Genomic DNA, 11,364 nt, shown 5'->3' with positions numbered 1-11,364 from the left:
CCTCCGGGCATTGGAGTGCACTGAAGGACCGCAGCAATGGGGGCGATGCTGCAGAATGATCCCCGGCCGGCCGAGCTGTGGGGCTGTACGAGCGCTCACGGTGCAGCAGATGGCAGTGATGAACAGCAGCGCCTCCATCCAGCGCCGCTCCAACTGCATCGGCAAAAGACATAAAGCAGCACAAGGGTGCGGGATGGGCATCTAAAAGAGAAGGGTTGCTCCTCCGATGTATGGTTGTATGTAAGCATGAAACGTTGCTATTAGAGCTTTAAGCGAGGTGAGGTCGCCAGCTTTGTGTGGGATAAAAGGTTTTGGTTGGGGACTTTTTGGCTTAGTGACAAGGCACTGAAATGATCCCAGAACTACAGAATAAAAGGGTGGTGTGAGTTGGAGCCACGATGTAAACGTAAATCAATAGCGATACATCTTGTAATGCTCAGTTCGCCTTCAAATCACTGTACCTCATTACTGACACTGGCTCAGGCTCTCCACTACCAAACTTGGCCCCGATGGCAGTGGGTCTCCACAGTGGTTGCACAGAGCACATCCCTCCCGTTTCAAGCACATCCTTCCTCCATCCCTCATCACGGAGATGCTCTCAGCACTCCTCTTGTTGGCAGACCAGCAAAGAAAAGAGAGCAACAAAGCACGGGATCTCCTTCTCCCTGCTCTGTGCGCTCCCCTTAAGCCCTTGCTGCCCTCATTGCTCCGCTCCCCGCACCGCTGCGGGGGGCGCGTGGCCCAACGCTCCCAACGCTCCCAACGCTCCCAACGGTCCCTCTACACGCTCCCTCCGCGCGGCCCCACCCTGACGGGCCGCCCCCAGGGACAGGACGGGGCGGAGCGGAGCGGAGCGGGCAGAGGCACGAGGAGCGACCATGGCGGACTGCGAGGCAGGGGGAGCGGCGAAGGACAAGCAGCGGCTGCACGGTAACGGGACGGGACGGGACGGGGGCGGGCGGTGTTGTCCCGAGTTGGCCGTCGGTGCTCTCCGGTTTTCAGTTTCGTTCTGACTTTATGTTGATTTCTTTTACTATCGCTATTTGTTTTCGCTCGTCGCTCAACAAACTTTGCTGTTTTCTCCTCCAAAGTTCCCCCCGCGGTTATAGCGGTACCGCATCACCTCCCGCAGCCCCGCACAGCCGCTCAGTGCCCGGAGCGCGCAGATCCCGGGGCGAATCCCCCGTTGTAGCGGCGGGGCAGCTCCGCAGCACGAACAGCAGCAGCTGCGGAGCTCTGGGTTACATCGCGGAGCCTTTTTTGAGCCGAGTGTAACGCGGGACGGGAGGACACCGCGGTGGGTTCCCCCGGTTCGGACGCGTTTATCCGCTCGTGTGAAGCTTCGTAAGGGATGCCCTGAAATAACGCAGCCGGAGCGTTCTGTGCCCGCTGCAACCCGAGAAGGAAGTGAGTTCGTAAGACCACCATCCGCCACGGCTCCGGCCGGTAATCCCAGTTGTGGTATAAATAACTGCGGGTCCGTGTGGGCCCCAATAGCACACGCATGGCTCTGATATCCTTGGGCATGAGCTGCATTTCATTCTGTGCCCGTTATTAATATCTGACAGTGGTTGCTCTGATCCCGACTGTGCCCTGCAGCCCTTTCCCCTCCTGCATTGCTGGTTCTTCTGTGTGTTGTTTGGGAGGCCAAAATTGTCAGGGTAAAGTATTTATGGACTCAGTTGGCTTTGGATGTAACTCTGACCAATTAGGCAAAATCGTTTTGGCTGTTTCCCCCAGGAAATGCTTTGAGATGCTCCGAAACAAACAAAACTAAGAGTTCTGGTAAGAAGGATTAGTCATTGTTTGCTAATTAGCAAGCAGCCGAATAACTGTCATACGATAACCCCGCTCAGTGGTTCTCACGCTGCCCTGGATTTCAGGTAGCAACAAGTGCAGACCCCTGTAGTTGGGGTAGTGGTAATAGTGGTTTGTAGCCTTGTGTGCAGTCAGTTCCCGTAAGTGTCGTGCTCTGAGTCTGCTGGGTTGTCTGGATGGTTGTGGAGGAAGGGCCTTTCCCATCACTGTGTCTGGCAGTCGTACACACTCTTGCTGTCTCACAGCAGTGTGTTTGTTCACACTGTGTAGTCTCTGTGGAGGAAAATACTTCTGCCAATGAAGTCTATGCCACACCAGGAGCAGCCATGGGAGAGCTGCCCCCTTCACCTCCTGGCACGAATTGCCCTCCTGTTTGATGAGCCAAGGCATTATTCCTTGCTAAAGCAGCAGGAATCCTTCAAGGGGGTCCAAGGCTAATTCGATTAAAATGGTTTTAATTTTCTTTCTCCTTGTGGTTTATTTCCTGAAAGATGTACATAATTTATTGCAGGCTGCTCAGAAATAAGATTCTTTGATTGAATTCCAAGGATGAGTTTTGGATATCTTGATAATAAAAGGGCAAGGCGAGGATGAAAGAAGTAGGGGGTGTCTGAACTGAAGCTATGGGGGTATAGAACTGTAGGAAATCAAGCAAGAGAGAGCTCACATTGTGAAGTTAGAGCTGAAAATGGATACAAGTGCATAGGAGAGAAGTGCTGGGGGGTGGAGCTGGGCTGCTTCCGTTGGACTTTGAGCATTTCTTCATGGCCGTGATAGAACAGTACAAATGAGTTGTTTTCATCGTTAGCATTTTTCTCTTCATATACGTTGTTCTGACGATTAATAGTTAACCATTACTGACTGTCATTTCCTTTCGTTATTGTACTTTCCAGGCGTTGTCTCTGCAATAGTGTCTCATTCTTTCAGTGCTTAATTAGCTAATACCCTGTTGCAAAATGGGAGGTAATTGCTCTTCAGTAACACGGTTAGTGGTGTTGCTTAGTGCTGAATGCCAACACGTATCATACAGATAACACCTTTCCTTGACTTTTGCAGAATACCTGGAAGCCACTTGTAATTGTGGGGCAGTGTGTGTAGGTAACTTTCCATAGAGGAGCTTTAAATGGCACGTGATGTTACGTGCTTCATTGAGGGTTATTATCAGGGCATGTGAACTTACAAAGATACTGATGGCCTCTGGGAGTTTTGAATAACTGCCAAGTTCCTGATGCCTTATAGGCAGAATTCACTGTCCAGCACCTCCACATTCAGTGTTACTGGAGCAGCTCCGTGGCACAGAGTTTAACCAGCTGTGTAGAAGAGGAATGGAAACTTTGTTGTTGGTTTCTAGTTCTATCAATGACTTTTATTTTTTCCTTCAGTCAAATGCTGTGGATCTCAGTTCACAAAGCAGTTCTTTGCTTTCCAAATTACTGATATCTAATGACTCATCTGTCTCGCTTCCCTCTTTACCCGGTGCATTCATTGCTAATGCTGCATTCAGTCATAGACACCCTGACACAACTACATGTGTACCCACACTTGTTAAAATCAATGAGTATCTTTCAGAATCAACATTTTGCTTCATGATGAAATCAGTTCAGATTAGTTCTGAACACTTGGAATATACATGCCAATATATTATCAGAATAGTTCTGGACACTTGGAGACTTCTTTCTTTGCCATTTTTGTTGTGCTTTTCTCAGATCTGCATCTCCGATAATTGGAACACAAATCAAATTGTCAGTGTCCTGTTACCGGGCAGGTCATGGACTATTCCCATCCCACTCCTTTTGAAGCAAGTGTGGTTCTGACTTCCATCCTCAGTAAAGGAACAGGATTTCTATTGCTGCCTATAGATCATTGTGCTGGAGGGCCTGGGGAAGAAGGAGCATTTGAGTCTGTCTTTGTACCTGTTAGCTAAAGGGGTGGGTAGAGATGTGCTTGCTTTGTTCTGTACCAGCGCTATGTGAACCACATCCTGCCTTTGGCTGTCTTGTGCAACTTAGGGAGTAGCGCAAAAGAAAGAGGAACTGGGCTCTTCATTTGACTTGATCTAAACCTGATGAGTTGGGTCCGAGGAGTAACAGCACTAGTGGTTCATGCAAAAGGAACATCCCATTGCAGGTGTTCTCCTTAACAGCTGCTCTTCATTTTAGAAGTTGGAACATTCCTGCTCTTTTCTTCCAGGTGATGCTGACACTGGCCTTGGTGTGTGTGGATGGATCCTGGTGATATTTTCCTTTTTATTCACTGTTCTTACATTTCCTGTATCAATCTGGATGTGCATAAAGGTAAAACTTTTCACTGCTTAGTTGGATTCAAACTTCAAGTGATGCAGGTGCTTCCCAATGCAGTATCATATCATTCATTTTAAACACAAAGAATCCCATTGTTTTCCTGGGCTGTGGCAAACCCCAGCATTGCCCTTCATCAACCTTCAAGTCATTAAGGAAGTTTCGCACTGACATCTTCACAGTGTCTGCCCAGTCACTGTTGGTATATGAGCTGGTTCGGAATATCAGAATAATTCTAAGGGTTGATTTCTTTAAAAACGAAAATAATTTTTAAGGAGATATCTATACATGTAAATATAAATATGATTATGTACTTGTATTTGTGTATGTGATAGATTCATAGAGAATGTGCCATTTGTGATCACTTTGAGCTTGATGTTTCCAGTTTCCAGCTATGAGGATACAACTCCTGCTTGGTTTTGGTTAACTCACCCCATCAGAACTACAGGTGGAAAATCTCTGCTGTGTCACACCTACAGTGCTGTGTTTTCTTGTTGCCAGGATATTCCTGTAGGGTGCTTTCAGTGCCTGTTTGGTCATGCCCAGAAGTGTTGTTGCTTCTGCTGTTGACAGATAGCACTGATCTGGGATATTTTTCTTACTGTTCCTTTTGCTGTTTGCTTTTTAAGAATAAAGTTTAGTCTAAGATATTCAAAAGCAGCCAATATAGAAATAAAATGTAATGCATATTAGATATGAGGCTTAAGACCGTGTTAAGACTAACATGTGTAGTTTGTAATCCATGATGTGCCCTCTGGAAACCCATGGATGACATTCAGCTGTTATTGCAGATTATAAAGGAATATGAGAGAGCCATCATCTTCAGACTTGGACGCATCTTAAAAGGAGGAGCGAAGGGACCAGGTACGTCCTGCAGGGCAGTCTTAAATTTTGTTCTAATTGAGTTGTTGGCAAAATAATGGCTGCCTGCAGATGTTAGGCTGGGGTTTCTCAAGAATTTTGGAACTTCTTTTGATAGGATGTGTTATTTACAGGGAGAAGGTGGTAAACTAATTATCTGTGAGCCTTCCCTAGATCTCCTTAGTTAGAGCTGAATAAATTGAGGCTTCTCAGCATAATTTTCTTCAAATCTTATCATGGCATGAAAGCCGCTGGGAAACACACTGCTGAGCTCATTACAAAGAGCTATACAGCTACAGAGGTTGGATTTAGGCTTATTTCCACAGCTAGTGCCATCAGTTCTATTGATCTATTCTCACATCTTCTTGGATGGATGTTTTCCTACAGGTCTCTTTTTTGTCCTGCCCTGCACGGACAGCTTCATCAAAGTTGATATGAGGACCATCTCTTTTGATATTCCACCCCAAGAGGTGAGCTTGCACGTGCCTTTGTTTCTGCTGAAGTGTTTGCAGAATTCTTGCACTTTGTTTTTCCTTTCCCCCTCTCAGTATTGGGTAGCATATAATTTTAATGTAGACTTACTGCTTCTATTTGTACCTGTGAAACACACTGTGAAGAATAGTGATAGTTTTTAGTGAGACTGTTCAGTAAAATGAGATCCCTGAAAGATAACAAATAATGATCCTTTAGGGATCAAATAAGACGATTTAATACTGCCCAGGAGCTAGAATGGGAGAGGTCTGGGTTCAGGGCTGCCAGACCACATGCAACATCCTTCAGTGATCTTTCCTATGCCAACTAATCTGGATGTATGAAGCAGCTAAAATAATGGCACAAAAACATTTCCAAGTGCTAATACTAGAAATTCAGTGGTCTCCTCTTATATGTAGGTTTTGTGTACGTGCTGCTTCTGTGTCCTGCTATGTACAGGAACACACGAAGACATCCTGCACCTCATCTCATTTGAAATCTTTCAGCTTGGAGGCTCTAAAGTACAAAAATGTATTTAATTTCTTGTCCTGTTTTACTTGGACATCTCAGTTTCTTAGCAGAAGCTCTCAACAGTTCATCTAACTGAATTAAGTGATGCCAACAGACTTAAAGGAACACAAAATGAGCGATGGTATATTGCTGCCTTTATCTGTGCCCGCTGTGTATCTGGTGTATTTTCAAGGCAGACATTTGAAGCAACCTGCCTGGTGCTTCTTTTTCCTGTCATGTTTGCCAGTCAGTTTATTGCTCGTCATTAGTTGTAGATTTAGACAGATGGCAGCTGTCACAGCATACTCTAAAGGGTAATTGGTAGAAACCTAATCAATGGCAGGCATGATGTGGTTGCAGCTGCTGATGTGCTATTAGTGAAGTCCTACATATTTTTTTCTTTTGACTTGATTAAATTAAGCTTGTGGGTTCAGGTTTCCGTGTTTGCAACAAGTAGAAGTAAAAACAAGTTTTTATTAGAGCACGATTTCTGTGCATGCTGTTCGTTCTTCCCTGATGCTATTACAAAAAGCCCACTAAAAGCAGCAGACTGTGGAAACAGAAAATGGGTAAATCTCACACATACCACTCTTATCAAATAACGTGATCCTCATCTTCTAGCACAGGGTTAGAACCCCTCTTCACATGGTCATGTGCATTGTTTCACTCTCTTTATAACTAAAACGTAAAACATAATTGATATTAATGATAGCATTCTGATGTACCCTCTTTTAAACTGTCAAGAATATCTGTCCTTAACTTTGCAAATACATCTTTTGTTCAACATGCATGTTTTAAGTGAATCACTTGCATCTAGATATCAGGATGTTCATGAGTTCTGTTTCCCCTGCAGTTTGTCCAGGATACCACATATCCTTCAGTAACACAAGGTGGCATTTCAGTCAAACTGTGGAGAAGGACAATGAACCACCAGATAAAAACAGCACTGTTTTTTATTGAGACACAGAAGTAAGGCTGCGGCTGATACGCATTGCCTTCAGGCCAACACAAGCAATTTTGTTAGTAGCCAGGCATGGATAGCACTTTATGAAATATCTCATGGACCCTTTATTGCTCTGGGCTCCATTATACACTGACACCCTTTAATTACCAAGTTTTTGCAATGCAGTCAACTGACTTAACAGAGTCAGTACTGTGCTAAAGTCTCTAGCTTTGGCCATTCCAAGGTTCCTATGGAATAATCCTCAATTGCCTCAATTCTCCATCCTCCACACCTGGGGTACGGGAAACAGTTTGTGATGTTTGTTTGAAAGTGCAGCTGAACTACACTTCTTCTTTCCTCACCTGCTGTCTAAATAGATTCCCTGCTTTGCCCTTGTTTTATAAACTGACACACCTGCACAGATGTCTTGCCAAATCAATAATCTTGTGACTGAAGTTAAATCTGAGTGAAAATCACTCATGTCCTATATTTGCCATGATACTTATTGCTGGCCTCTTTTCCCTGTAAAGAAACACAAAAACAGTCCCTGTCATATATTTCCAGTCTATATTCTGAATTTCAACGTACTTGGAATGGAATGGTTGCATATACTCACCCCTTTTGGATTGCTAATGTCCTTGGAGTCTTTCCTGTTAGCTTGGTCCCTCTCTATGCACAAGCTCTCATGTTCTTGCACAGTCAATCTACTGCTTTCATATATGTGATATTATAAGCCTTACTGAAGGCTGAAGTTTCCCAGGTGAAATCATAAGTATTTTGGTGTAAATTATTTCTGAATTCTTCTTTTGTCTCCTATGAATTGCAAATCCCTCTGCAAGTGCAAAGAAGTGAATCAGAAATAACGCCATGGCAAAGCTAGTGGAACTGAGGAGTGTTCTGTTATCATATTTAATCTTAGATTGACAGAGCAAGGCTGAAAGGTTTGTGCATCCTTATGTAGATGTGTTGATATGCAGCACACATGTGTAAAACATGTAAAACATGGCTTTCATGGCAGTTGCTTTTCCTGGGGAAAAAAACTAGGCTCTTGTTCAGTAAAAGAAGCACGTAGTTATCATTATATAAACAAATATATGTTTAGTTATATGTAATTATTATATGTTTCTCTCATTGCTTTTTAGATCTTGACCAAGGACTCTGTGACAGTTAATGTAGATGGAGTGGTTTACTACAGAGTTCAGAATGCTACCCTTGCTGTGGCGAATATCACAAATGCTGACTCAGCCACACGTCTCTTAGCACAGACAACTTTGAGGAATGTTCTGGGGACCAAAAACCTTTCTGAGATTCTCTCTGATCGTGAGGAAATTGCACACAACATGCAGGTATAAGCAATGTGCAAGCATGAAGCATTGAACAATCAGTTGTGCATTGATCCTGCTGATAAATTGGAGGTCAGGACTTAATTTTACCTTAAAAGCCAAGTTTTGATTTGGAGCTTTAGGCAAAACCCCGAGTAGGGCTATTGGAATGGGTGAGTAAAACAGCAATGGATGAGGTAAGGAGGAGGGATTTGTGTGAGGAAGAGTATTCTGGATTGTTATGTCAATACACTGCTGTTGAAGGAAATCACACCACAGAATTCCTTTCACGTGTTGATCAAGCTTTAAGTGTTTGCTTACAACAGCTGTGCTTTTATAATCATCACAGCACACCATTAAGTACTAAAAATTATTAAATAGAAAGTGCAGAAACTCTAAGACAGTTCATTTGGTTTGAGTCTTTCTTCAAATTTGGACACTTGTTTGCAGTCATACATGGCTGAAATTAACTGTCCTGCTTTTACATAGGCTACACTTGATGATGCCACAGATAACTGGGGCATTAAGGTGGAACGTGTGGAGATCAAGGATGTGAAATTACCCATACAGCTGCAGAGAGCAATGGCTGCAGAAGCTGAAGCCGCACGGGAGGCAAGAGCTAAGGTAACAGCATCAACATGTGGATTTTGTGAGGGGTTTTTGGTGGCTTTTTTTTCCACTTCACAAATAACTTCTTAATGAGGTAGTTTAGAGGATGAAGATTCTTTTCCATATTGGGTTGTGGGAAGTAGGAACGCAGGGTAGGATTGTTGTGTATTTAAGTCCAGCCACTTGTTGTGTTTCATCATGAATGACACAGTTGGGATTTCATTTAAAAATGCAGAATCCCAAGTTTTTACTACAAGAACAAATCACAAGCAGAACAACCTGGAGGTTATTAGCTGGAGACTGCAGTCAATTAGGAGCCAAGCTTCCTTCCGGCTTTTTTCCTGACCAGCCCTGGTTTCAGGGAAGTTCTTTGTTTTCTGTTTTGTTTCTTCTTAGGAGAAATGAAACAGCTGTAAAACTTCGTTTTGTCAGCCTTCAGCTGATCTGCGGGAGAAGATCTTTAATGAGCCTAAGAATAGCTTGTAGATTATTTTCTGAAGCTTAATTACTTCCTGATTTTATTATTTATCCTGGTGTTTAAAAGAATATTTACAAATGCTCAGATATATAGATATATCTAGATATTGTCCCAATGCAGAAAATCCCTGCTTGTAAATAAAAATGTATGACTAAAAATCTGTCCCTAATGAGCAAATGTTTAAAAAGAATGGAGGAATCAAAAGATGTTTTCCCACTGTGAAGCATCGTGCACCTCTCAGGCTCTTTTCAGATAGGTGGGGATACCTTCTGTTTCTAGGAGGCAGTTTGGAAAGAAGCACAAAAGCGGGGATTCTTTGAAAATTTGAATGAATCCACCTGTTGTATTTTCAAGTCCTACAATCCAGTTTCTGTATGCTGGCATCCTGGTATTGAATAGAAAACAGGCGTAGAGAACCTTCAAGGGAAACCAGAGTTCCTTAGATGTGAGAAAGGCAGAACCAGTGAAAAAAGGCTGTAGGAGAGGGCACTCAATTAAAATGATATGCAATGTCTTTGATTATGGCTGAAGTTATCTGGCATACTTCTAGCTAATTATTGCATCAGAATTAATTCCATTTCGCTCATTTTGCTTCTCCAGGTAATTGCAGCTGAGGGTGAAATGAATGCCTCCAGGGCCCTGAAAGAGGCATCCATGGTTATTGCAGAGTCCCCTGCTGCTCTTCAGCTCCGTTACTTGCAGACCTTGAACACCATTGCTGCAGAAAAGAACTCCACCATCATCTTTCCGTTGCCCATAGACCTGATGCAGGGCATGTTAGGTGCAAGACGCTAACTGCAGTGGGAGGAAGAAAGGGTTTTTTCTTTTGCAAGCAGTAAATGTCTGCAGCACAGAATTGCCTGCATATTATAGCTTAAGGCAATATTAGCGAAGTGGAAATGCTGAGGAACCTTTTTGTTTTTTATAGTGTGTGTGATAAGATACTGATGTAATAATGTTTGTGAATGTGGACAGTCAGAATACTTGGAATTGAAGACTGATCCAAGTTAGAAGCAGATTATGACCTTAAGCATGTATCCATGCTGTACTAGATGAGAAACCAATTATTTGTAACCTCGCATTTTCAAATAGCATATACAGTTGTTTGTGGCAAAGATTAGATGATTCAACATTTGGAAAGAAAAGTATTCCTCTTAATAATAGAGTCCATAGACCTGTTAGGGAAGTGGAACAGCCCTAACTCTATTCTCTTAGGGTGTACCTGCCTGTGATGAAGTCATCTGATTGTTGTTGTATGCATTTGTTGTCTAGCTTACACTGGGGAAAACAATGGAAGTTGATGTAGGAGAACATTGGGTACTTGTGAAAGTCAGGCTCGTGCTTCCTAAAACAGTTCCCTGTCCATGAGAAACAGTTATTAGCCAAAGTTACTGAAACTGAACTTTCCACCTCTGTTCTGCCACGCAGGAATGATGTAGGCTTGCTGTAGTTAATGGTACAATACGCTTCTTGTTGCTATGCCTGTGTAGATTTATGACTCTGTAAGCACTGAAAGTTACTGGGTCTGCTTTTATTTGCACATCTTCTCAAAAAACAATTAAAAGGAAAAAAATAAAAGCCATAACCCTGATTCCTGTTTGCAAATAGACTTCCTTTCTTGTTCTAATTTTAAACATGCTTGAAACGCTATGCTTTATCCAGGTCCAATAAATGCTTCCCTAACTGCAATTAGTGGGGGGTGTTTAACAGGAGGTTTTGTACTGTTTATATATCTAACAAATTAATGATTAATGTGTCAATGCTGCTTCTGAACAGACCTGTGCTATCAGTTGTGATACAAAGGTTTATACTTAATGCCAGACACAGAATCTTCAGTGCACATAGCCTTGAGGTACAAGTCTGATAAATCTGAATGCAGTTTTGTACCTGTACAGTAAATGTCATTAAAGATTAAAATGGGATTAGAGTTAAAAGTCTGCATAAGAGGGAGGTTCTTTAGGCTACCACTGCTACCCAGTTTGGCATCTAGTCCTTAATTACTGGGAGATGAGAATGAAAACAAATGCCCAGGTCAGTGAGTGATGTGCCCTTTCT

General features: G+C 43.0%; 1 protein-coding gene across 1 annotated transcript; it reads left to right on the top strand.

Annotated features, from left to right (window-relative positions):
* Positions 1-802: 802 nt before the first annotated feature.
* Positions 803-10,914, top strand: STOM (stomatin). Its single transcript, XM_015878996.2, has 7 exons — positions 803-930; positions 4,009-4,112; positions 4,907-4,979; positions 5,364-5,446; positions 8,043-8,246; positions 8,712-8,846; positions 9,910-10,914. Exons 1-7 carry the CDS (start codon positions 879-881, stop codon positions 10,102-10,104), a joined length of 846 nt encoding a protein of 281 aa, XP_015734482.1. The 5' UTR covers positions 803-878; the 3' UTR covers positions 10,105-10,914.
* Positions 10,915-11,364: the final 450 nt, after the last annotated feature.

This window comes from Coturnix japonica, chromosome 17, assembly GCF_001577835.2.
Source record: "Coturnix japonica isolate 7356 chromosome 17, Coturnix japonica 2.1, whole genome shotgun sequence".
Classification (NCBI taxonomy): Eukaryota; Metazoa; Chordata; class Aves; order Galliformes; family Phasianidae; genus Coturnix; species Coturnix japonica.
Note: the sequence above shows the minus strand (reverse complement) of the source record. Positions and strands in the feature narration are given on the sequence as shown.

Excerpts from the sequence above, each read along its gene's own strand:
- STOM (XM_015878996.2), top strand. The coding sequence starts at position 879 with ATGGCGGACTGCGAGGCAGGGGGAGCGGCGAAGGACAAGCAGCGGCTG. Across the intron at positions 4,113-4,906 it reads CAATCTGGATGTGCATAAAG|ATTATAAAGGAATATGAGAG; the intron begins GTAAAACTTTTC and ends CTGTTATTGCAG. Across the intron at positions 5,447-8,042 it reads TTGATATTCCACCCCAAGAG|ATCTTGACCAAGGACTCTGT; the intron begins GTGAGCTTGCAC and ends ATTGCTTTTTAG.